The sequence below is a fragment of the Bufo gargarizans genome, chromosome 8, assembly GCF_014858855.1.
Source record: "Bufo gargarizans isolate SCDJY-AF-19 chromosome 8, ASM1485885v1, whole genome shotgun sequence".
NCBI lineage: Eukaryota > Metazoa > Chordata > Amphibia > Anura > Bufonidae > Bufo > Bufo gargarizans.
This window is the reverse complement of record NC_058087.1, coordinates 76,612,406-76,634,775: the sequence shown is the minus strand read 5'-3', so window position 1 is coordinate 76,634,775 and position 22,370 is coordinate 76,612,406. Positions and strand designations below refer to the sequence as shown.

General features: G+C 44.1%; 1 protein-coding gene across 1 annotated transcript in view; it reads left to right on the top strand.

The window, feature by feature from the left end:
- The window catches only part of LOC122945807 (aldehyde oxidase 2-like), a 166,680-nt gene that overhangs the window by 40,330 nt on the left and 103,980 nt on the right, over positions 1-22,370 (top strand). Inside the window, exons 7-9 of the mRNA XM_044305024.1 lie at positions 9,907-10,091; positions 18,989-19,178; positions 19,566-19,655. Of these exons, the coding sequence (XP_044160959.1) occupies positions 9,907-10,091; positions 18,989-19,178; positions 19,566-19,655 (465 nt within the window). The remainder of the gene's footprint in view (positions 1-9,906; positions 10,092-18,988; positions 19,179-19,565; positions 19,656-22,370) is intronic.

The following is a 22,370-nucleotide window of genomic DNA, read 5'->3' as shown; positions in this document are numbered from 1 at the left end:
ACTATACCACAATAATGATGTTAAAAAGTTGCAAACTATGGCACTATGTGTGCAATAATGGGCAACCTTTACAGCTTCTTGCTTACTTTTCTAAAGTGGCAATTTAAAGTAGTGGGTCTTAGTGGGAGGGGCTTACTGCAGCCCACCAGATTTACTATAACTTACATCAGAAAGTGGGGCAAGTCATAGCTGAAGCATACTGCAGCTCCTAGCTGGTGTAGACTTCAGTTTCTGGCACACAGAGTGCCAGAGATGTGCCTAATTTATTAGGAGGCATCTGCCTATCAATAAATTGGACGCATCTGACTCCGGCGCAGAGGAATCAGGACTGGCATATGGGAACGCCAGTCACTGTGTTATATTTATTGCAGTTTAAATCACGTCCAACTTCAGACACAAATTTATAGTTCACATACAGTGAGGAACAGAAGTATTTGAACACCCTGCGATTTTGCAAGTTCTCCCACTTAGAAATCATGGAGGGGTCTGAAATTCAGATTGTATGTGCATTCCCACTCTGAGAGACAGAATAAAAAAATTATAATCAGGAAATCACATTGTATGATTTTTAAAGAATGTATTTGTCTTGCACTGCTGAACATAAGTATTTGAACACCTGAGAAAATCAATGGCCCCATTCATTCTCTCCTGAATACAGTGCAGTCATCCTGTCCTCTTCGAGGAAAAGCACACCCAAAGCATGATGTTACCGCCCTCATGCTTCACAGTAGGGGTGGTGTTCTTGGGATGCAACTCATCCTTCTTTTTCCTCCAAACACAACGAGTGAAGTTTAGACCAAAAAGTTCTACTTTGGTCTCATCTGACCACATGACTTTCTCCCATGCCTCCTCTGAATCATCCGGATGGTCATTGGCAAACTTCAGACGGGCCTGAGATGACTTGAGCAGGGGAACCTTCCGTGCAATGCATGATTTAAAACCATGAAGGCGTAGTGTTCTACCGACAGTGCCCTTTATAACTGTGGTCCTAGCTCTCTTCATGTCACTGACCAGCTCCTCCTGGGCTGATTCCTCACCTTTCCTATCATCAGTGATACCCCACGAGGTGAGATATTGCATGGAGCCCCAGTCCGAGGGAGACTGACAGTCGTCTTTAGCCTCTTCCATTTTCTAACAATTGCTCCAACAGTTGATCTATTTTCCCCAAGTTGGTTGGCATTGCCCTGTAGCCCTTTCCAGCCTTGTGGAGGTCCACAATTTTGTATCAGGTGTCTTTTGACAGCTCTTTAGTCTTGCCCAGGGTAGTAGTTGGCGTCTGACTGGCTGTGGGGTGGACAGGGGTCTTTAAAGAGCTCAGGTGCTACTAAGTTAGATTAATGAGTGGATTAGTGGGAATGCACCTATAATGTGAATTTCAGACCTCTCCATGATTTCTAAGTGGGAGAACTTGCAAAATCGCAGGGTGGTCAAATACTTCTGTTCCTCACTGTAACATTTTTAGCAACTTAAAACGTAAATTTCTTGCATTACTTTTTTTTTGCAAAGATCCTGATTTACATTAGGTATTATAATTTAGAGCTACGTTCACAATTCACTGTGCTTCAGAGCTGAAATTGGCCAGTATTCCTGGCTGACTTCAAGGGGTTGTCCAGGTTCAGAGCTGAACCTGGACATCTGCTCCCCTTCACACATTTAATCTGTATCAGTAGAGCAGCAGAGCAGGGCGCAAGGGCTTTTTGTTTACTGCCAGTGACGTACCTGGCTTTTTCTTAGTATGCTAGGTGGTGGTCCTGTTAATATCACGGCACTAATGAGCTGTCTTTAGCGCTCCCCTAGCCTGTAAAACAGCCTAGGGCAGTGCTAAAGACCGCCCATTTATGTCGGTGATGTCACTGGGCTCACTGCTATGTGGAAACCTCTGTCTAGCATGGCCATAAGAAGTCCGGTACGTCACCTGCGCTATGCAGAGCAAGGCAAGGGGGAGCATTGGAGCTAGAAATGCTCCGAAGCTCCACTGATACAGGCTTAGGCTGCTTTCACACTTGCGCTTTCCCTTTCCGCTATTGAGATCCGTAACAGGATCTCAATAGTAGGGGAAAACGCTTCAGTTTTGTCCCCATTCATTGTTGTTGGGGACAAAACTGAACTGAACGAAACTGAGTGCACCAGAATGCTTACCGTTCCATTTGGTTGCGTCCCCATGGTAGACAGAATAACACTGCAAGCAGCGTTTTTCTGTCCGCGATGTGGTGTGGAGCAAGATGGATCCGTCCTGACACACAATGGATCTGTCCCCCATTGGCAAGTAAATGGATCTGTCCCCCATTGGCTTTCAATGGAGTTCGTGACGGATCCGTCTTGGCTATGTTAAAGATAATACAACCGGATCCATTCATAATGGATGCAGACGGTTGTATTATCACGACGGAAGTGAAAGTTATGAACCCGGACAACCCCCTTTAATGTTTGCCAAGAACTTCCTCTGTTGAATGCATTCTAAGAAGTGTCATTTTTGCAACAGTCCATTTCTAGCAATCTGATTCACGAAGAACTGAACTGTCCTACTGCTTTATGTGCACTCAGATCAGCTGTCAGGGATGTGTCTGACAAAAAGCTTCTTGGCGGTTTATAATGACAACAACCAACCAGGAATTCAGTACACATATGGAATGGAAACCAAAGTAACTAGAAACTTCATTTGCTGCAACACAGTGAAAATGTTGGCATATGGAGGTTCAGTAGGGCTCGTAGATATCTATGGGTTCCATATTATGGCTCCGTAAACCTTGGACTAATCATTCTCCTTTCCTGTTTTATGTTTATATTAAAGTAAAATCTTTGTACATGTATAGTTTTATAAGTTCGCTGACCACCATATGCCAATTCATATTAGAACCTGACACACCTTACAGCTATGGCAAATTTGTAGATGGATTTTATCAGTCTTTTGCATTTATTTAATAGTGATTAATCACCGGTAACTTTGGTTAACTGTGTACACTTCTTCTTGAACTCACCATGAATATATTGTTTTATAATCCTTCACATAACAAGAACCATGAAGTACAGTCGGAAGCTGCTCAGTTTCCTTATTGTTGCTTTGACAATTGAATGCAAACCAAATACATCCAAATACAGGGAATATAAAAGGGAGTATGTCAGCAGATTGTGCCCTTAGAACTGCTGACAGCAGTGGGGTGCCTAAGGTATTTGGCACCAGGGGTAGGTCCTTTATCTGGCCCCATACGGAAAAAAAAATAAAGACATTTTTACATTTAAACATATTTAACCTCTGACATATTAAATGTTATACACATTAGAAAGCTGCCACAGTGCTGTGCAGATTTTCTTCCTAGCTCGCTTATACAGTATAGTGCCCCCCTGTGGCCCCTCAGAGTATAATGACCCCCATTGATCCTGCCCACACACACAGTATAATGTCCACCGGTGCCCCTATACAGTATAATGACCCCCTATGGCCTCCCATACAGTATAATGACTCCCAGTGACCCTCATATAATGACATCACTGCTGTGCCAGACCTGGAGGAGAGGAGATCGGGGGGCTGAGCACAGTCAATGAGTGAAAGGACCACTAGCTCCTGACAGCTGGCACCTGGAACGGACTGCCCCCCTCCCCTTAGTGAGCCACTGGCTGATAGCACTATATAGAGAAATCAAATCACTATACATGAGAAATCAAAGTACCCCATCCTCATGCATGCCATCGCAAGTGTCCCAGAGGCAGTTTCTCTATGTCCAGGGCTCTGAATGCTTCCCACCCTCTCCATCCTGCTCTGAGTGAGAGCTCTAGTGCTTTGTGGATTGGATTCCAGGGCACTCCGTTGTTTTTATTTATTTTTATTATAAATTTATTTATCATTTCCTTCATACATCTCATGGAAAACACGGGGCACTCCGTTGTTAGGGGGGGACGGGGGGGGCTTGGGATCTGGGATCAGGATAATATAATCTCTGCAACTTGAGCAATCACTAGTGACGGAGCTGTGGACAACTTCCAGACAGCTCTGCATTCACCAGGTGCCTTTTTCTGGTGATGTCTATCCAATCCTGGGACGCGTCTTGCCTGTGTTCCTCAGCAGTGCTGAGTCTATTACACTCCTGTGATCCTTTAAATGGGTTATCCAATGATTAATGTAAAAATGGACAACCCTTTTAAGCTCCTCATGCCACCAGCTACTGTGTCTGGCTGGTTCTGATGCTTTGCTACCCATATTCTGCACTGGGCCCACAAGGCCTTAGCTTTCTCTCCTTCCCCAACCTGACTGCCCTGGAACTCAGCTCTGTCTCTTATTGAACTACGCACCCAATCTTTATACCTACGTACACACAATGGAGACATATTTTCTTTCCACTTCCTGTCCATGCCGAATCTCCTTCCCTTGCCAACCAAATCAATAATCTGTTGCCCTCTGCTAAAGTATTATCGGAGGCAGTTATTCTTAATTATTTTCTTTATAATGCCAACATATTCCACTGTGTTGTGCACAGACTTAGAGGTATCCTGGTTTTAATTAGTGTTGGGAGCGAATATTCGAATAGCGAATATTAATCGCGAATATTGGCACTTCGAGAATTCGTGAATATTTAGAATATACTGCTACATATTTGTATTTTTGAATATTCTAGATTAATTTTTTCATCTGAATCCATGATCCCTCACTTCTTGCTTGTGGACCAATGAGAAGGCTGCAATGTCTTTGTCTGAGCTTAGCAACATCTCTAGCAACCAATAGGAAAGCTGCCTACCCCTTACTATATAAGAACCTCCACAGCAGCCATTTTCTGTAGTTTTATGGAGTTTTGAGAGAGACAGCAGTGTCATTGCTGAGCTCTGTGCTTTACTGTGTCATTACATTAGTTAGTTAGCTTATATATACAATACAGATAGTAGGACATAGTTAGTGTAGGTTAGATTGTGATATAGTGTAGCTGATAGCTTCCAGTGCAGGGTGTTAGGTGGTGTGATAGGTTCTGCTGTCCATACATACATGCTACATACATAGTACTGTGATGTCACTAATCAGTAATATGCAGTCAGACCTGCTAAATTGTGAAGTTTCACATATTGCGGGAAAAAATGTGCATCATTAATTGCCGATTAGCAGAATCGCGAATATATTAGAGCACTCTATCTGCATATAAAGCCATTTTTAATGTTCTGCCATTCCAAACATTTTCTCCAGTCTCAGGAAACTTTTAGCAGCTTGGAAAATGTAGCAAAAGTGACCCACGCCTGTATTGCATGCGCGAATATTACATTGCTGATTTTCGCAATCAAGAAAATAATAGAGAATTCCACGCGAGGCCACGCCTATAACTCAGCCAAAAACATGTCTATACACCTAATTACACCCAGTACACTTAATGCCCCACATAGTAATTATTCCCCCTTCATGCCACCGTACAGTATTTATGCACACATTGTGCCTCCTTCACAGAATTATGCCCAGCTGTGCCCCCAGTAATATGCCCAGTTATGTGCCCCAAGTAATATGCCCACATTTTGCCCCTCAAGTAATATGCCCACATTGCGCCACCCAGTAATATATCCACATTGTACCACCCAGTAATATGCCTACATTGTGCCCCTCGCAGAATGTAAAAAAATAAACACCACATACAGTCATGTGAAAAAATTAGGACACCCTTTGAAAGCATGTGGTTTTTTGTAACATTTTTAATAAAAGGTTATTTCATCTCCGTTTCAACAATACAGAGAGATTAAAGTAATCCAACTAAACAAAGAAAACTGAAGAAAAGTCTTTTCAAGATCTTCTGTAAATGTCATTCTACAAAAATGCCTATTCTAACTGAGGAAAAAGATAGGACACCCTTGCCCCTAATAGCGAGTGTTACCTCCTTTGGCTGAAATAACTGCAGTGAGACGGTTCTTGTAGCCATCTACCAGTCTTCGACATCGGTCTGAGGAAATTTTACCCCACTCCTCAATGCAGAACTTTTTCAGCTGTGAGATGTTTGAGGGGTTTCTTGCACGTACAGCCCTTTTCAAGTCACCCCACAGCATCTCAATGGGATTCAAATCTGGACTTTGACTTGGCCATTCCAGGACTCTCCATTTCTTCTTTTTCAGCCAATCTTTGGTTGATTTACTAGTATGTTTTGGGTCATTGTCATGTTGCATGGTCCAGTTCCGCTTCAGCTTTAATTTTCTAACTGATGGTCTCACATGTTCTTCAAGCACCTTCTGATACACAGTAGAATTCATCGTGGATTCTATGATGGTGAGCTGACCAGGTCCTGCTGCAGCAAAGCAGCCCCAAACCATGACACTTCCACCTCCATGCTTCACAGTTGGTATGAGGTTCTTTTCTTGGAATGCTGTGTTTGGTTTACGCCAAACATGTCCTCTGCTGTTGTGTCCAAATAATTCAATTTTGGACTCATCTGTCCAAAGAACATTATTCCAGAAGTCCTGGTCTTTGTCAACTTTATCTCTGGCAAATGTCAGTCTGGCCTCGATGTTTCTCTTGGAAAGCAAAGGTTTCCTCCTTGCACACCTCCCATGCAAGTTAAACTTGTACAGTATCTTTCTGATTGTAGAGGCATGTACTTCTACATCAACAGTAGCCAGAGCCTGCTGTAGTTCTCGAGATGACACTTTAGGGTTTTTGGAGACCTCTTTTAGCATCTTGCGGTCTGCTCTTGGGGTGAACTTGCTGGGGCGACCAGTCCTGGGCATGTTGGCAGTTGTTTTGAAAGCCCTCCACTTGTAGACTATCTTCCGGACAGTGGAATGGCTGATTTCAAAATCTTTTGAGATCTTTTTAAATCCCTTCCCAGACTCATAGGCTGCTACAATCTTTTTTCTGAAGTCCTCTGACAGCTCTTTTGCTCTCACCATGGTGCTCACTCTCACTTCAACAGTCAGGAGCACACCAAACTAAATGTCTGAGGTTTAAATAGGGCAAGCCTCATTCAACATGCAGAGTAACGATCTACTAATTATGTGCACCTGGTGTGATATACCTGTGTGAGATCTGAGCCAATTTAAGAGGGAATACATGTGAGGGTGTCCTATCTTTTTCCTCAGTTAGAATAGGCATTTTTGTAGAATGACATTTACAGAAGATCTTGAAAAGACTTTTCTTCAGTTTTCTTTGTTTAGTTGGATTACTTTAATCTCTCTGTATTGTTGAAACGGAGATGAAATAACCTTTTATTAAAAATGTTACAAAAAACCACATGCTTTCAAAGGGTGTCCTAATTTTTTCACATGACTGTACTTACCTTCTTCCTAGCAGCAGCAGGACATGTTAACCCTTGCTTTGTTATTGGGAAAAAAATTGATTACAATGGAAAATCTGCCAAAAAAGTGAAATTCTGAAATTTCATCTCCATTTTCCATTAATTTTTGTGGAATACCTAAAGGGTTAACAAAGTTTATAAAATCTATTTTGAATACCTTGAGTGGTGTAGTTTCTAAAATGGGGTCATTTTTGGTAAATTTTGTATTTTTTTATAAATAAAAATGATTTTTTTTAAAATCAATTTTACTACTGTCATGAAGTACAATATATGACGAGAAAACAATCTCATAATGCCCTGGATAAGTAAAGGCATTTTAACGTTATTACCACATAAATTGACACATGTCAGATTTGCACATTTACTGTAATAACCACAACAACAAATCATGATTCCGTCACCGGTAAATTATCACATGGATGTGTCCTGTTTGCTTACCGGGCACATGTATGTCATGTAAACCTGCTGCTTACTGAATTTCAGAAATTAAATGATGTGCAGGGTGTCACATAACTGATGCCATGTTTCATTTAGGGCATTGATACATGGGCTATTCCTTTCTACTGCATGTAGATGTCAACTGCCTGATATTGGAAAGATATGTATGCAGTATATTAAATACATGTATATTCAAAAATGTTATAATTTAGTATTACATAAATAAATACAAAATAAATAAACCTGAAATACCCAGGGCATAAAGCACATATGTTTTTGGGCAAAGACCTATTGTTTTAATCAAGTTTGTAGGTTAAATGTACTTTTAGAATTTTTTTGCTATGGATATTAAAAAATCCTAAAACCTTGAAGTTTTTGCAGGGTTGTTTTTAATTATGGTTGTTTTTACCTAGCCCATGGAGCATGTAGTATGTGTTGAAAAACTCATACTCACATGCTCCCTGCTGCTTCATTCCGGTGCCCTGGCTCTTTTAATTAATCTTCCAGTCCCTAGTCTGTTTACTTCTGGGCAGGGCACAGACATGATCATTGCAACCAATGACTGGCCTCAGTAGTGACTGGTCCCCAAACAGCATGTGTCCCGGAAGTGATGTGCTTCTTGAGGCCAGTCACTGGCAAGAAACAGATGGGTATACATTTTTCAACAGGTACTGCACACTCCAGGAGCTAGGTAAAAAACAGCCATAATCCTGGAAAACCTCTTTAAGTGATATAAAAAATGGTTGAAATTGGCAGGCAATATTTTTACTCATTATAGAGCTTTGTAATATACTCTGTCACATACCGGTGAACAGACCAGCCCACCGCGTCACGTGACAAGGGTTGCCCAAGCCCTACAGGCCGATTTACCTCACGCCCTCACTCGCTGTTACGCCTTACGCCGGGCCGTAACTCGAGGATAAATCGCCACCTGAAGCCTGGAAGCACATCCACACACTAACACAAAACTTTCACTGCCACCACCTGTCAGTTATAAGGTCGACAGGACACCCCTGAGTGTTCCACTCGCAAGCAGACACCCACACGATAGCAAGCCTCACGGAAAAACAACATACAGCCTCACTTCACACACACTCTTCATGGAGCTAACAGGTTCTTAAGGTTACAAGACAAACCATCAAACTTTTTGGTTTAATGTATAAAAAATAGACAGTACTTGGTTAGGAAAAATGATTAACAAGAGACATACATAAATGGCAAACAATTGCAAAATAAAAAGGAGAAAACAAAGAAAGTTCTAATACTTAACATTTCTGTGGTAAAATTCCTTTCCTCCCAGGAGATTTGGGCAGAGTAATGGTGCACAAACCAATTTGATTGGATCTCCCACTTTGTGACACCCAAATATCCAGGGATTGCATTTTTTGCCTTCCCTCCAGGGGCAGGCCTGACGGGGATTCTCACTCCCATCTCTGACTCAGCCCCTCTGGGCCAAGCTACATTACACATGCAGCCGCCCCCCTGGCCAACTAGGGAACAGGTATAAAAATACCAAAAAGCTTCCCAGTTGCCCTGGTGAAGATACAGACCCCAGACCTTCTTCATAATTCATATCTCATCGTTCCGAGTCCTAGCATATCAAACGCTACACGTCCAGGACGCTCAGAAGATGAGATCCTTATTTTAAGAAGATGAAGGTGAGTTGATATGCCATGTCTGGTGTCCATGCGATGCCCACATTATACCAGAGATGATAAGCTAGATCCCTCCTGAACAAGTTATGAAGGATTACGGATTATGGTTAATGCTATGGTTAGGAAGCCCCCATGCTGACACAAGGCGCCTGGGAATCTGCTGTCCCTTGTCCCGAGTGTGACCAGCAAACGGGCCCATCCTTGTTAGCATCCCTTTGCTAACTACCCCCAGGGAGCAGGCTGCTGATTTCCCAGGTATGAGGCAGACATCTTGGCCTATATGCAGCCTTAAACCAATTCATCAATGGCTGCTGGCCTGGCAACACAAATACATAAATACATACTGTATATATATGTGGATCACACCAGAACATGTTACACCACAACACATATAAAACATATATCATCACAGCAAACATTATAATAACTAGGAATAAGGCGGTCCTTATTCCTGACACTCCTGATTCAATTCCTTACCATTTTCAATATCTCTTATTATTATCAAGAATGAAAAGCCCATACAGACTCTGATCTAACACTATTGTATCTGTATATGTTTGCAGGGTGAATTTGTTTCAGCGTTCAGGCAGCTGCAGAAGTGGGGAAGTACAGCTCCAGTTGACATTGCTGCCATGAAGGTCAATTTGAAAGAAGGAACAGACTTAATTATATCCATAAATATTTATTATGGAGGATCAGAATCAGCCTGTATTTTTGCAAAATGTGTCGGTGAACACCTTGTTGGTAGGTATGTATCGCCACACTGTTTAGGAACGATAATAAACATCCAAAAATCCAAATTTCAAGTAGCATTGTTCAGAATGGACCCCTTGTGTCTGCTTGATAGGAATACATTTTTGCAGTGTCCCTGCAAATTCTGTAATGTTCTCTGAAGTCAGCCTGCCATTGACTCTCCTTCCCATGTGTCACTATATAGTTACAAGTATCCTTCTGTTGGTCATAAGTCTGTCCTTACACCTATAGTGTCAATTGTGCTCTCTGACTTTTCTGGGTGACTTTGTGAATGTCCTTTATCAACTACCGGTATCTGCTTCATTTCCTGTGAAGGAAACAATATCAATGGCAATATTTGAACCACTTTAAAACCAAGCAAATTTTGGGGGCAAACTTAACATTTTTACCTCCCAGCCAGGGCCGTTTCTAGGGGCGGGCGGGACGGGCAGCCGCCCGGGGCGCTGTCAGCAGCAGGGGGCGCCCGTTGATGTAAAAAAAAGAAAAAAAAAAAAAGAAAATCGTTATGATGGTAAATGATCGGGCGGCCGGCCGGCGGCGCCCCTCATGCTGAGCCTCCTGAGCGGCCGGCTCAGTGCTGCGCAGCCTGCCTGCGCTGCAGACTGCTGAGTTATTAGTGTAGCGTGGCCGAGCTCTGTTCGGTCCGGGGTACAGGAGCATTTGTTTCTTGTACCCGGCCGGACTGAAAGGAAGTGCACACTAAGTGAGCACTTCCTGTCAGCCGGGTACAGGAAACAAAAGCTCCTGTACCGCGGAGCGAACAGAGCTCGGCCACGCTACATTAGAGGTGACAAGGGGGAGGAAATGAGAGGAGGAGGGGGGGGAGTAGAATGAGACTAGTGACAAGGGGGGGGGGGGAGTAGAATGAGACTAGTGACAAGGGAGGGGGGGGGGAGTAGAATGAGACTAGTGACAAGGGAGGGGGGGGAGTAGAATGAGACTAGTGACAAGGGAGGGGGGGGGGAGTAGAATGAGACTAGTGACAAGGGAGGGGGGGGGGGGGGAGTAGAATGAGACTAGTGACAAGGGAGGGGGGGGGAGTAGAATGAGACTAGTGACAAGGGAGGGGGGGGGGGAGTAGAATGAGACTAGTGACAAGGGAGGGGGGGGGGAGTAGAATGAGACTAGTGACAAGGGAGGGGGGGGGAGTAGAATGAGACTAGTGACAAGGGAGGGGGGGGGGAGTAGAATGAGACTAGTGACAAGGGAGGGGGGGGAGTAGAATGAGACTAGTGACAAGGGAGGGGGGGGGGGAGTAGAATGAGACTAGTGACAAGGGAGGGGGGGGAGTAGAATGAGACTAGTGACAAGGGAGGGGGGGGGGGAGTAGAATGAGACTAGTGACAAGGGAGGGGGGGGGGAGTAGAATGAGACTAGTGACAAGGGAGGGGGGGGGGAGTAGAATGAGACTAGTGACAAGGGAGGGGGGGGGGGAGTAGAATGAGACTAGTGACAAGGGAGGGGGGGGGGAGTAGAATGAGACTAGTGACAAGGGAGGGGGGGGGGAGTAGAATGAGACTAGTGACAAGGGAGGGGGGGGGGAGTAGAATGAGACTAGTGACAAGGGAGGGGGGGGGGGAGTAGAATGAGACTAGTGACAAGGGAGGGGGGGGGGAGTAGAATGAGACTAGTGACAAGGGAGGGGGGGGGGAGTAGAATGAGACTAGTGACAAGGGAGGGGGGGGGGAGTAGAATGAGACTAGTGACAAGGGAGGGGGGGGGGAGTAGAATGAGACTAGTGACAAGGGAGGGGGGGGGGAGTAGAATGAGACTAGTGACAAGGGAGGGGGGGGGGAGTAGAATGAGACTAGTGACAAGGGAGGAGGGGGGGGGAGTAGAATGAGACTAGTGACAAGGGAGGGGGGGGAGTAGAATGAGACTAGTGACAAGGGAGGGGGGGGAGTAGAATGAGACTAGTGACAAGGGAGGGGGGGGGGAGTAGAATGAGACTAGTGACAAGGGAGGGAGGGGGGGGAGTAGTAGAATGAGAGTGACAAGAGGGGGGGGGGGAGTAGTAGAATGAGAGTGACAAGGGAGGGGGGGAGAAGAGAGTGACAAGGGAGGGGGGGGGGAGAAGAGAGTGACAAGGGAGGGGGGGGAGAAGAGAGTGACAAGGGAGTCCGCAGAGCCAGACTGCAGCCAGAGACCAGATCATCTAATTGTCCTGGTGGTAAGTAGACAATGCAATATGTGTATTATTTAATTGTTTAGTTATTAATACTACATTTTGCGGACCGCACATTGCCGGCACTAAGAGAATATGCCTATTCTTGTCCGTTATTGGGGACAAGAATAGGACATGTACTATTTTTTTTCAGGTTCGGAATTGCGGATCCGGGTCCGCAATTCCGGATCTGATAAAGGGGGGGGCGGGGGTGCCAATTTTTATCTTGCCTAGGGCGGCAAAAATCCTTGCACCGGCCCTGGTCAGACTTACTGACGTCACGCGCCTGCTCCTCCCACTAGGCGGCGCAGGCGCGTGACATACAGTGACTGAGTGAGCGCCGCACTGCCTGCCTGTTACCGCCCGCCCTGAGCCCCTGAGCAGTGCTGATGCCTGCTGTGAGGCGAGTGATGGTCTGGGGTGGGCATTAATTACAATGGGGGGGGGGGGGGGGGGGCATTAATTACAATGGGGGGAATTAATTACAATGGGGGGGGGCCACTGTGGGAGACATGAAAATGGGGGCCACTGTCACTGTGGGGGACATTAAGTTTAATAAGGATCACTATGGACATTATTTAGAATGGAGGCTGCTGTTGGTGTCATTACTCATTATAACTGTATAATGTCTGATAGGCCTAGTCCTGAGCTGAGTTATATTACCCTGCCCATGCCCTGTATAATAATGTACCCATCCCTGATACCCCTAAGGCTACTTTCACACTAGCGTTCGGGCGGATCCGTTCTGAACGGATCCGCTCATATTAATGCAGACGGAGGCTCCGTTCAGTACGGATCCGTCTGCATTAATAACTTTAAAAAAATTCGCAAGTGCGCAAGTAGCCTGCGCGGATCCGTTCAGACTTTCAATGTAAAGTCAATGGGGGACGGATCCGCTTGAAGATTGAGTCAATTGGTGACATCTTCAAGCGGATCCGTTCCCATTGACTTACATTGTAAGTCTGAACGGATCCGCACGGCCAGGCGGACACCCGAACGCTGCAAGCAGCGTTCAGCTGTCCGCCTGTCCGTGCGGAGGCGAGCGGAGCGGAGGCTGAACGCCGCCAGACTGATGCAGTCTGAGCGGATCCGCTCCATTCAGACTGCATCAGGGCTGGACGGCTGCGTTCGGGTCCGCTCGTGAGCCCCTTCAAACGGAGCTCACGAGCGGACCGACGAACGCTAGTGTGAAAGTAGCCTTAAGTTATATTACCCCGCTGGAGTAATATAACTAAGGGGTATCGGGGTACATTATTATACAGGGCAGGGTAATATAACTCAGGACTAGGCCTATCAGACATTATACAGTTATAATGACATCCACAGCAGCCTCCATTCTAAATAATGTCCATAGTGATCCTTATTAAAAATAATGTCCCCCCACAGGCAGGCAGTGCGGGCGGCGGCGCTCACTCACTGTACCTCACGCACTGCGTGACGTACAGTGAGTGAGGTCAGCACTGCCTGCCTGTCTGTTACCGGGGGGGGGGGGGGGGGAGTTTTTTTGACACTCGCCCTGAGAGAAATTTTACCTAGAAACTGCACTGCTCCCAGCTATCAAAGAGTCATAACTTTTTTATTTTTCTATTGCCAGGGTTGTAAGAGGGCTTATTTTATTGCAGAGCGAGTTGTACTTTTAAAGAGACCATTTATAGTTGATATAAATATATTATATTATCGAAAACCTTGCGAATACACCATTGTATGTTGGCTTTCATTTTTACAGCATTCAGTGTGATAAAAGTGACACGTCAATTTTATTCTGTGGGTCACTACGATAATGGCATATCAAATGATACTAACTTTATATGCCTAGTTTTTGTTATAACTTATATTTCAACTTTACAAAAATAAACCCCTTTTTTAAAACAAAAAATAGATTGCTTTGTGTCACCAAATTCTGACATTCATAGCTGTAGTTTCTTTGGATATTTTTGTTATGGTGTTCAACACGTGATAAATAATATTTTAATATTTCAGAATTTTTTATTTTTTTAATATGTGGCACGGAAACCGTTTTTAAATTAGGAGGACTTGAACCTGCGATCTTGCAATTTCTGTATTGCTGTGAATAGCAATTTTACAGGCATTTTGTTACATCCTGCCAGAGGTACAGGTCCTTCTAAAAAAAATTAGCATATTGTGATAAAGTTCATTATTTTCTGTAATGTACTGATAAACATTAGACTTTCATATATTTTAGATTCATTACACACCAACTGAAGTAGTTCAAGCCTTTTATTGTTTTAATATTGATGATTTTGGCATACAGCTCATGAAAACCCAAATTTCCTATCTAAAAAAATTTGCATATTTCATCCGACCAATAAAAGAAAAGTGTTTTTAATACAAAAAAAGTCAACCTTCAAATAATTATGTTCAGTTATGCACTCAATACTTGGTCGGGAATCCTTTTGCAGAAATGACTGCTTCAATGCGGCGTGGCATGGAGGCAATCAGCCTGTGGCACTGCTGAGGTGTTATGGAGGCCCAGGATGCTTCGATAGCGGCCTTAAGCTCATCCAGAGTGTTGGGTCTTGCGTCTCTCAACTTTCTCTTCCCAATATCCCACAGATTCTCTATGGGGTTCAGGTCAGGAGAGTTGGCAGGCCAATTGAGCACAGTAATACCATGGTCAGTAAACCATTTACCAGTGGTTTTGGCACTGTGAGCAGGTGCCAGGTCGTGCTGAAGAATGAAATCTTCATCTCCATAAAGCTTTTCAGCAGATGGAAGCATGAAGTGCTCCAAAATCTCCTGATAGCTAGCTGCATTGACCCTGCCCTTGATAAAACACAGTGGACCAACACCAGCAGCTGACATGGCACCCCAGACCATCACTGACTGTGGGTACTTGACACTGGACTTCAGGCATTTTGGCATTTCCCTCTCCCCAGTCTTCCTCCAGACTCTGGCACCTTGATTTCCGAATGACATGCAACAGTCCAGTGCTGCTTCTCTGTAGCCCAGGTCAGGCGCTTCTGCCGCTGTTTCTGGTTCAAAAGTGGCTTGACCTGGGGAATGTGGCACCTGTAGCCCATTTCCTGCACACGCCTGTACACGGTGGCTCTGGATGTTTCTACTCCAGACTCAGTCCACTGCTTCCGCAGGTCCCCCAAGGTCTGGAATCGGTCCTTCTCCACAATCTTCCTCAGGGTCCGGTCACCTCTTCTCGTTGTGCAGCGTTTTCTGCCACACTTTTTCCTTCCCACAGACTTCCCACTGAGGTGCCTTGATACAGCACTCTGGGAACAGCCTATTCGTTCAGAAATTTCTTTCTGTGTCTTACCCTCTTGCTTGAGGGTGTCAATGATGGCCTTCTGGACAGCAGTCAGGTCGGCAGTCTTACCCATGATTGCGGTTTTGAGTAATAAACCAGGCTGGGAGTTTTTAAAAGCCTCAGGAATCTTTTGCAGGTGTTTAGAGTTAATTAGTTGATTCAGATGATTAGGTTAATAGCTCGTTTAGAGAACCTTTTCATGATATGCTAATTTTTTTTGATAGGAATTTTGGGTTTTCATGAGCTGTATGCCAAAATCATCAATATTAAAACAATAAAAGGCTTGAACTACTTCAGTTGGTGTGTAATGAATCTAAAATACATGAAAGTCTAATGTTTATCAGTACATTACATAAAATAATGAACTTTATCACAATATGCTAATTTTTTTTAGAAGGACCTGTATATAGGAACCATAACACGGCAGGCCAGGGGACCTTCAGAAGGTGCCTAACTTTCACAGAAACCAATCAGTACCCCACGATTACGTCTCACAGGCGCTAATCGGAGGAAAGAGGGTGAGCACTCCCTCTATCTAACCGCTCAGATGCTGCTGTTGCTATTGACTGTGGCATCTGATGGGAAAAACAACCAGGATTGGACCTTCAGTCCCAGCCTTGCCAGGTGGGTGTGTTTATGGTGGCACCCACTATGTATAAAATGCGCACAAGTAGAGAAAGGGAAAGCCGGCGGCACTGCTGCAATACGCCCCAGAGCACCCCAAGTGAAACAATTCAACCACGGCTCAACAGTTGCTGACAGGATCGTGTGGTGCTCAGCATGAGACTCAAGAAAACATCATTGTACCAGTAGTGTAGTAGATGAAAAGAATGCGGCACTCACCACTGTCATGCGATAAACTTCAGTGCTTTATTGAGCAAGGTCCATGAAGATAGGTAGGCTGGGGAGCGGGTATGCCCTTCACTGCTGGTGGGCGGTGACGGCCGTTTTGCGCTGCAACTAACGCTTCATCGGACCGCTATGACGTCCCTGCGCACAGCCGTGGTTCAAATAGGCGTCACCCGACCATCACTATACAGACGGCAAGATGCTCCACAGGTGAGCAGGGATGCAATTAAAACAAAAACAGATACAAACACACTACGTATGCGTCCATATGAAGCGCAACAGTGTATACAAGCAAAAAAGGAACAAAGTCCAGGATAGGGATACGTAAGAGAGTTAGGCATGAACGTATAGTAAATTTATGCCTCTAAAAGCATACAGGGCGTATTTAAAGAAACACAGCCAAATAATTTTTGTCATTAAGACCATGCGGACACATGGCATAAGTCCTGATGATCCAGCGTGCCTCCTGCTGCAGCAAGAGGCGGTGGCGGTCACCACCCCTAGGGATAGGTCCCACAGCCTCGATACCCGCAAAGGAGAGGCACAACGGATCACCGCCAGGTGTCGCATGAACATGTTCCACTAGGCGGGGGGACCCCCGTCCCGTTATGATAGAGCCTAGGTGTTCTCACACCCACTCAAAAAGGGGTCTTATAGTTTTTCCAATATAGAACATGCGACATGTACAAAAAATGACAAACTACAAAAGGACGTACGGCAAGTAATGAAATCTGTAACTTTGTGTGTGACCCCACTATGTATGTCAGCTCATGAACCCACTCCCACGCCATACATTTCTTAACATATGTGCATTCAGTGGTTGCTAAGAGGGTTTCGATGATGTTGGAAGATTTCTAGTTTTGAAACATAAAGCCTACATGAAACATAACACTGCAGCAAGAAAAGGAAAACAGGAAAGAAAACACACCTAAATTTACATAGTAACATAGTTGATAAGGCTGAAAAAAATACATCTGTCCATCCAGTTCAGCCTGTTATCCTGCAAATTGATCCAGAGCAAGGCAAAAAAAAAAAAAAACTGTGAAGTAGAAGCCAATTTTCCCCACATTTGCTCCCTATTTAAAGGGAATCTGTCACCTGTGAACCTCCCTGTCCAACTTTTTGCATAGACATATAATTGTAGTTCACCTGATTAAAACACTGTTTTCCTTGTGTTGATCTAAAGCTCTATTCCCGAGTTATACTTTTTCCCAATAAGCAAATTAGGTATTCGGTGCAATGAGGGCATCACCATTGCTCTTGTTCCACCCAAGCTCATCTCTATGCTGTGGCCTCTCCCTGGCTGCTTTGACTGACAGGGTCAGGCAGTGTCAAAGCAGCGAGAGAGTGGCTGGAACAGAAATGAGCGAAGCTTGGGAGCAACAAGAGCAATGAAGATGCCCTCATTGAATCAAATGCCTAATTTGCATATTGGGAAAAAATAACATAACTTGGGAACTGAGCCTTAGATCAACAAAAGAAAAACAGCAGACAAGTTTGCATAATAGCTGTGCTTCATTGTAGAATCATAACTGTGAAGGAATAGGTCTTTTTTGGGCTCCACGAATATCTTCCTAAGGCTGCTTTCACACTAGCGTTCGGGTTTCCGTTCGTGAGCTCCGTTTGAAGGAGCTCACGAGCGGACCCGAACGCAGCCGTCCAGCCCTGATGCAGTCTGAATGGAGGCGGATCCGCTCAGACTGCATCAGTCTGGCGGCGTTCAGCCTCCGCTCCGCTCGCCTCCGCACGGACAGGCGGACAGCTGAACGCTGCTTGCAGCGTTCGGGTGTCCGCCTGGCCGTGCGGAGGCGTGCGGATCCGTCCAGACTTACAATGTAAGTCAATGGGGACGGATCCGTTTGAAGATGCCACAATGTGGCTCAATCTTCAAGCGGATCCGTCCCCCATTGACTTTACATTGAAAGTCTGGACTGATCCGTCCCAGGCTATTTTCACACTTAGCTTTTTTTTGCTAATATAATGCAGACGGATCCGTTCTGAACGGAGCCTCCGTCTGCATTATTATGGGCGGATCCGTTCAGAACGGATCCGCCCGAACGCTAGTGTGAAAGTAGCCTAAGCCATATTATTCCCCTCTTTAGCTGCATAGCTAGATGCATTTCTCTCACAAACAGGGGGAGTCTGTCAGAATCTGCCAGCACTGTACTGCAGTGTACTGCACTTCCCTTACTTCCCAATATATATATTTTCTTCTAAAGAGATTACAAAGCTGATGCAAGCTGATTTTTAAAATGAAGTTATTTCGAAAAATTTTAATTACATCATTCTCTATTAAATTAAATTGTATGAAAGTACAGCGACTTTTTAACGGTACAAGTTGGCTATTTGGTCACCCTTTAATGTCTCTGTGTTTTATTAACAAGAGGAATAGATGATGAATGAGGTGCACCATTTTAATGATTTAAAAAAGTATAAATATCTTTGATCCATGTGAAAAAAATGTGTAAAATAAATAAAAAGGAATAGAGACATGCAGGTGGAGATATATATGGATAATAAAAGTTATTCCGGTGTAATAGTACATACTAGTACCGCACTACACATGGATTCCAGCTGATGAATACCTTATCTACCACAGGCACTGGAACGAGACAATGCTTGATGAAGCCTGTAAATTATTCTTGGAAGAGGTCCCAGTGAAAGAATCAAATTTAATTGGGATGATGGAGAATGAGAAAACCCTGACTATCAGCTTTTTCTTCAAGTTCTACCTTGAAGTGTCCAAGGAACTGAAGAAGACAATGCACTTTCTACATAACGATGTCCACGTGAGTCATAGATTTTCTGCTCTGTTTCAGTGACTAAGCGTTCTGTCATCCCGAACTGCTGATGCATGATCATTCTGCTATAGTCATGCAATGAATCCATCAATTAAAAAAATATAGTCTGTATACAGTATAGTTGTATACCTTTGTATGCAGCATGCACCTGATATAAGGCACACACAATATGAACCTGGCCTAATTTGCTTTCAATTGTAGTATAGACATCTAGTACAGTACAGGTGGTATCTGGTGAGTTGTGAGTTGAGGAACCAACACATTTCTAAAATTATCTTTTGAATCCATGTATTTCTGAATCCATGTATTTGCAATTAAGTTTTCAGACCAACTGCTGCTATTTGCTAATCCTTGACACATTTATCTATTGCACAGGACATTCACTATGCCAGGTATGCCTCAAACAGCAAGAATTCATTAAATGGCTTTCAGCAGAGAACTACAAATGGATTCCATGCTGATCATGTATGTACTTAAATACCTGTTTTGTATATATACAGTGTATAACAAGCACTGTCTTTGAACTGTTATTGTAATCTACAGCATTTCCAGCTTTATTCCTAAATATGATACCCTACCCTAAAACAATTTGCAGAGTTTCTTTGTTATTAGGAGCTTGATCTCCACAACCATTTCTAAAAAGTGGATAAAATCAAGCCTATATCAAAGTGTAACGCAAATATTAGTCCCATACTCCACAGCAGGGGGTGTAAGCAAATGGTTGCTTACATATTGTTATGCATTGTTATGGTATGTATTGCACCCAGTGTAGCCGTGTATGGATGTCACTGCCTGGGTTAACATTCCTGGCTGAGCCCTTGTAGGATAGGTGGCAGCTGGCTCTACCACTAGCTTGGGAGTATAATTTAGATATCTGTAAGTTCTACAGAAAGAGAGGAAGATAAAGGAGAACTTAGAATCTGCATAGCCAAGAATAGGTACCCTGCTACTACAGCCATTCTGACTTTGCTGCTGTGAAGAACACTGTTAATACATCCTTTACACCTGGAAATATACTGGCCAGATGTGCCTTCAACACCCTGTATACCACAGTGGACACTACTGCCACCATTATAAAGTACAATTGTTTGCCATATCTTTGGCAGGAAGACACCTGAGACAGAGGGAAGCGGGTCATAACTTCCATCCTTGCAGAAATCCATACAACACTATATGGGATAAAATTGCACTGTGTATAGTTGTAACTGTGTCTGCTGTAATTGGATGTACTATAACTCCCATTTTCCACTTAAGTAAAAGAGACATTTGTTCTGCTACATCTGGCCTGTTTTTGTTATACCATACACTGGTAACTGCACTACACATGCCCTGCCTTGCACCCATACAGACACTTAACATCACAGGCACCCCAACTACCATCAGGCAGCAGCCCAAGAACCAGAGTGCACCCTAATGGAAGAAAGGGTGCGCACTCCTTTCACTGCATGGCCCTAGGGAGCAACGGTGTGAGGAAAGCCACTGTGATTGTAACAGCCAGAGCCATTACCACTCCTATCCTTGTCTCCAGCTCCTCCCTGCATTAGTAGTAAAACGAGTTAGCAAGTGAATCTGGTTCTGGTTGTCAGGATGAGCAAACATATGCTTGGTCCTGGCTAAATGCTCGGAGATTATTGCCCCTTCCTAGGATAAAAACTACCACAGACTGAAAGTGACTGCTGCATCCATGAACCCATGATGACCTCTTGTCTGCAGTGGTGTCTGAATCGGTGTATATATACTCATAAGCACTTCCTACTTTGCTCTTGCTATATATATGCTGTGAACTGTGAATAGTAATGCCTTCTAGTGCAATGTTTTGTTTTTTTCTAGTGTAATGCTTTAGTTTAAATGTCAGTTCTTGTTCCTCTGTCCATGGCATCTAGGATTGCTCCAAACAACATTTCATTGTATTGTACATTGTATTACATTGTATTGTACAGTGACAATAAAGGCATCTTATCTTATATAGAGGAGTGAGCATGTGCCTAGCCATGGCCCTGGGTGACTATAAAGCAAGCATATGTCTGGTCCTGGCTGTCCGAATGTGTGGTTGTATAATTTCTAGAGGAAGCACCTGGATAGTGAATAATTTGAGGAGTTTTCCTACCACAGACAGAAATCCAGGTGGAGCTCAACTATTTTATAATCAATATGAGCAAATATCTACAAGAAGATTGTATTATGTGAGCAGCTAGCTCACAGCATAGCTCCTTTCTGCAAACAGGGAGCATCTCTCATAGTTCTATATCTATCATCTGTAGAGCTATGATGTCAGGTTTCTTTAAGAACATCCCAGCTAAAAATAATCTAGACAGATTTTTGGAGCAAACACATTAGTAAGTTTGGTTCAATGATTTCAGAGGACTCCTTTCCCTTGACGTGCCAGTTTCTATCCTAGATTTTGTAAGTGTAACCACCATATTTGCTATTCCTTTATGTATAAAAAAGTACACTCTTGGTAGAGAGTCTCTCATTAACACACTGTCACAACCAGACAGCTGAGAAGCTCTGACAGAGGCCTTTCAGAATCTCCTCCTTGAGTTTTCTTTGTTGTGGTATTCAGTTCCTCATCTCGTTAGCCTCTCTTAGCTGTCATGTAGTTGGACTGATTGCTTCCCTTTAAATGCCTCCCCATAATGCTTTACTGGGCGGCTTATACTTCCTCCTGAAGTGTGTGTGCATGCTGATCCTGTTTCGCAGTCTGCTACAAAGTTAAGTGCTGTACATTTATCTGTTATTTTCTGTTTGCTGGATCCCGGGTGACCCTGACTCCCTCCGTGTCTGGTGTAGGGAGCCGGTGGTCGTGTCCCCTCACTATTGTAGGGTGTTCAGGGGTTATATAGTTGAGGTATGTGGATATGCAACCATCCACCTTTGGGATCTTTGCATAGGCTGAGCAGCCAAGGAAAGTGCTAGGCCTTGTGCAGGGGTCTCCCTTTTGGTTCCTTAGCTTTGGATCCAGTGAGTCATATATGCATGTTGCTTTGTCTTGTTTCCTGTACACCGTCTGTGACATTATAAGCCGCCAAAACCGTCTCAAGCATGGATCCGGTTTCACTTTTGGCTGAACGCCTTCAGGGTCTTTCATTGGAGGTAGCTGATCTCCGCAGGACTTTTTCTCAGCTTCAAGTGACCGGTTCACCTGGTGTTCATGGAGTTTGTTCTGAGCCTAAGATCTCG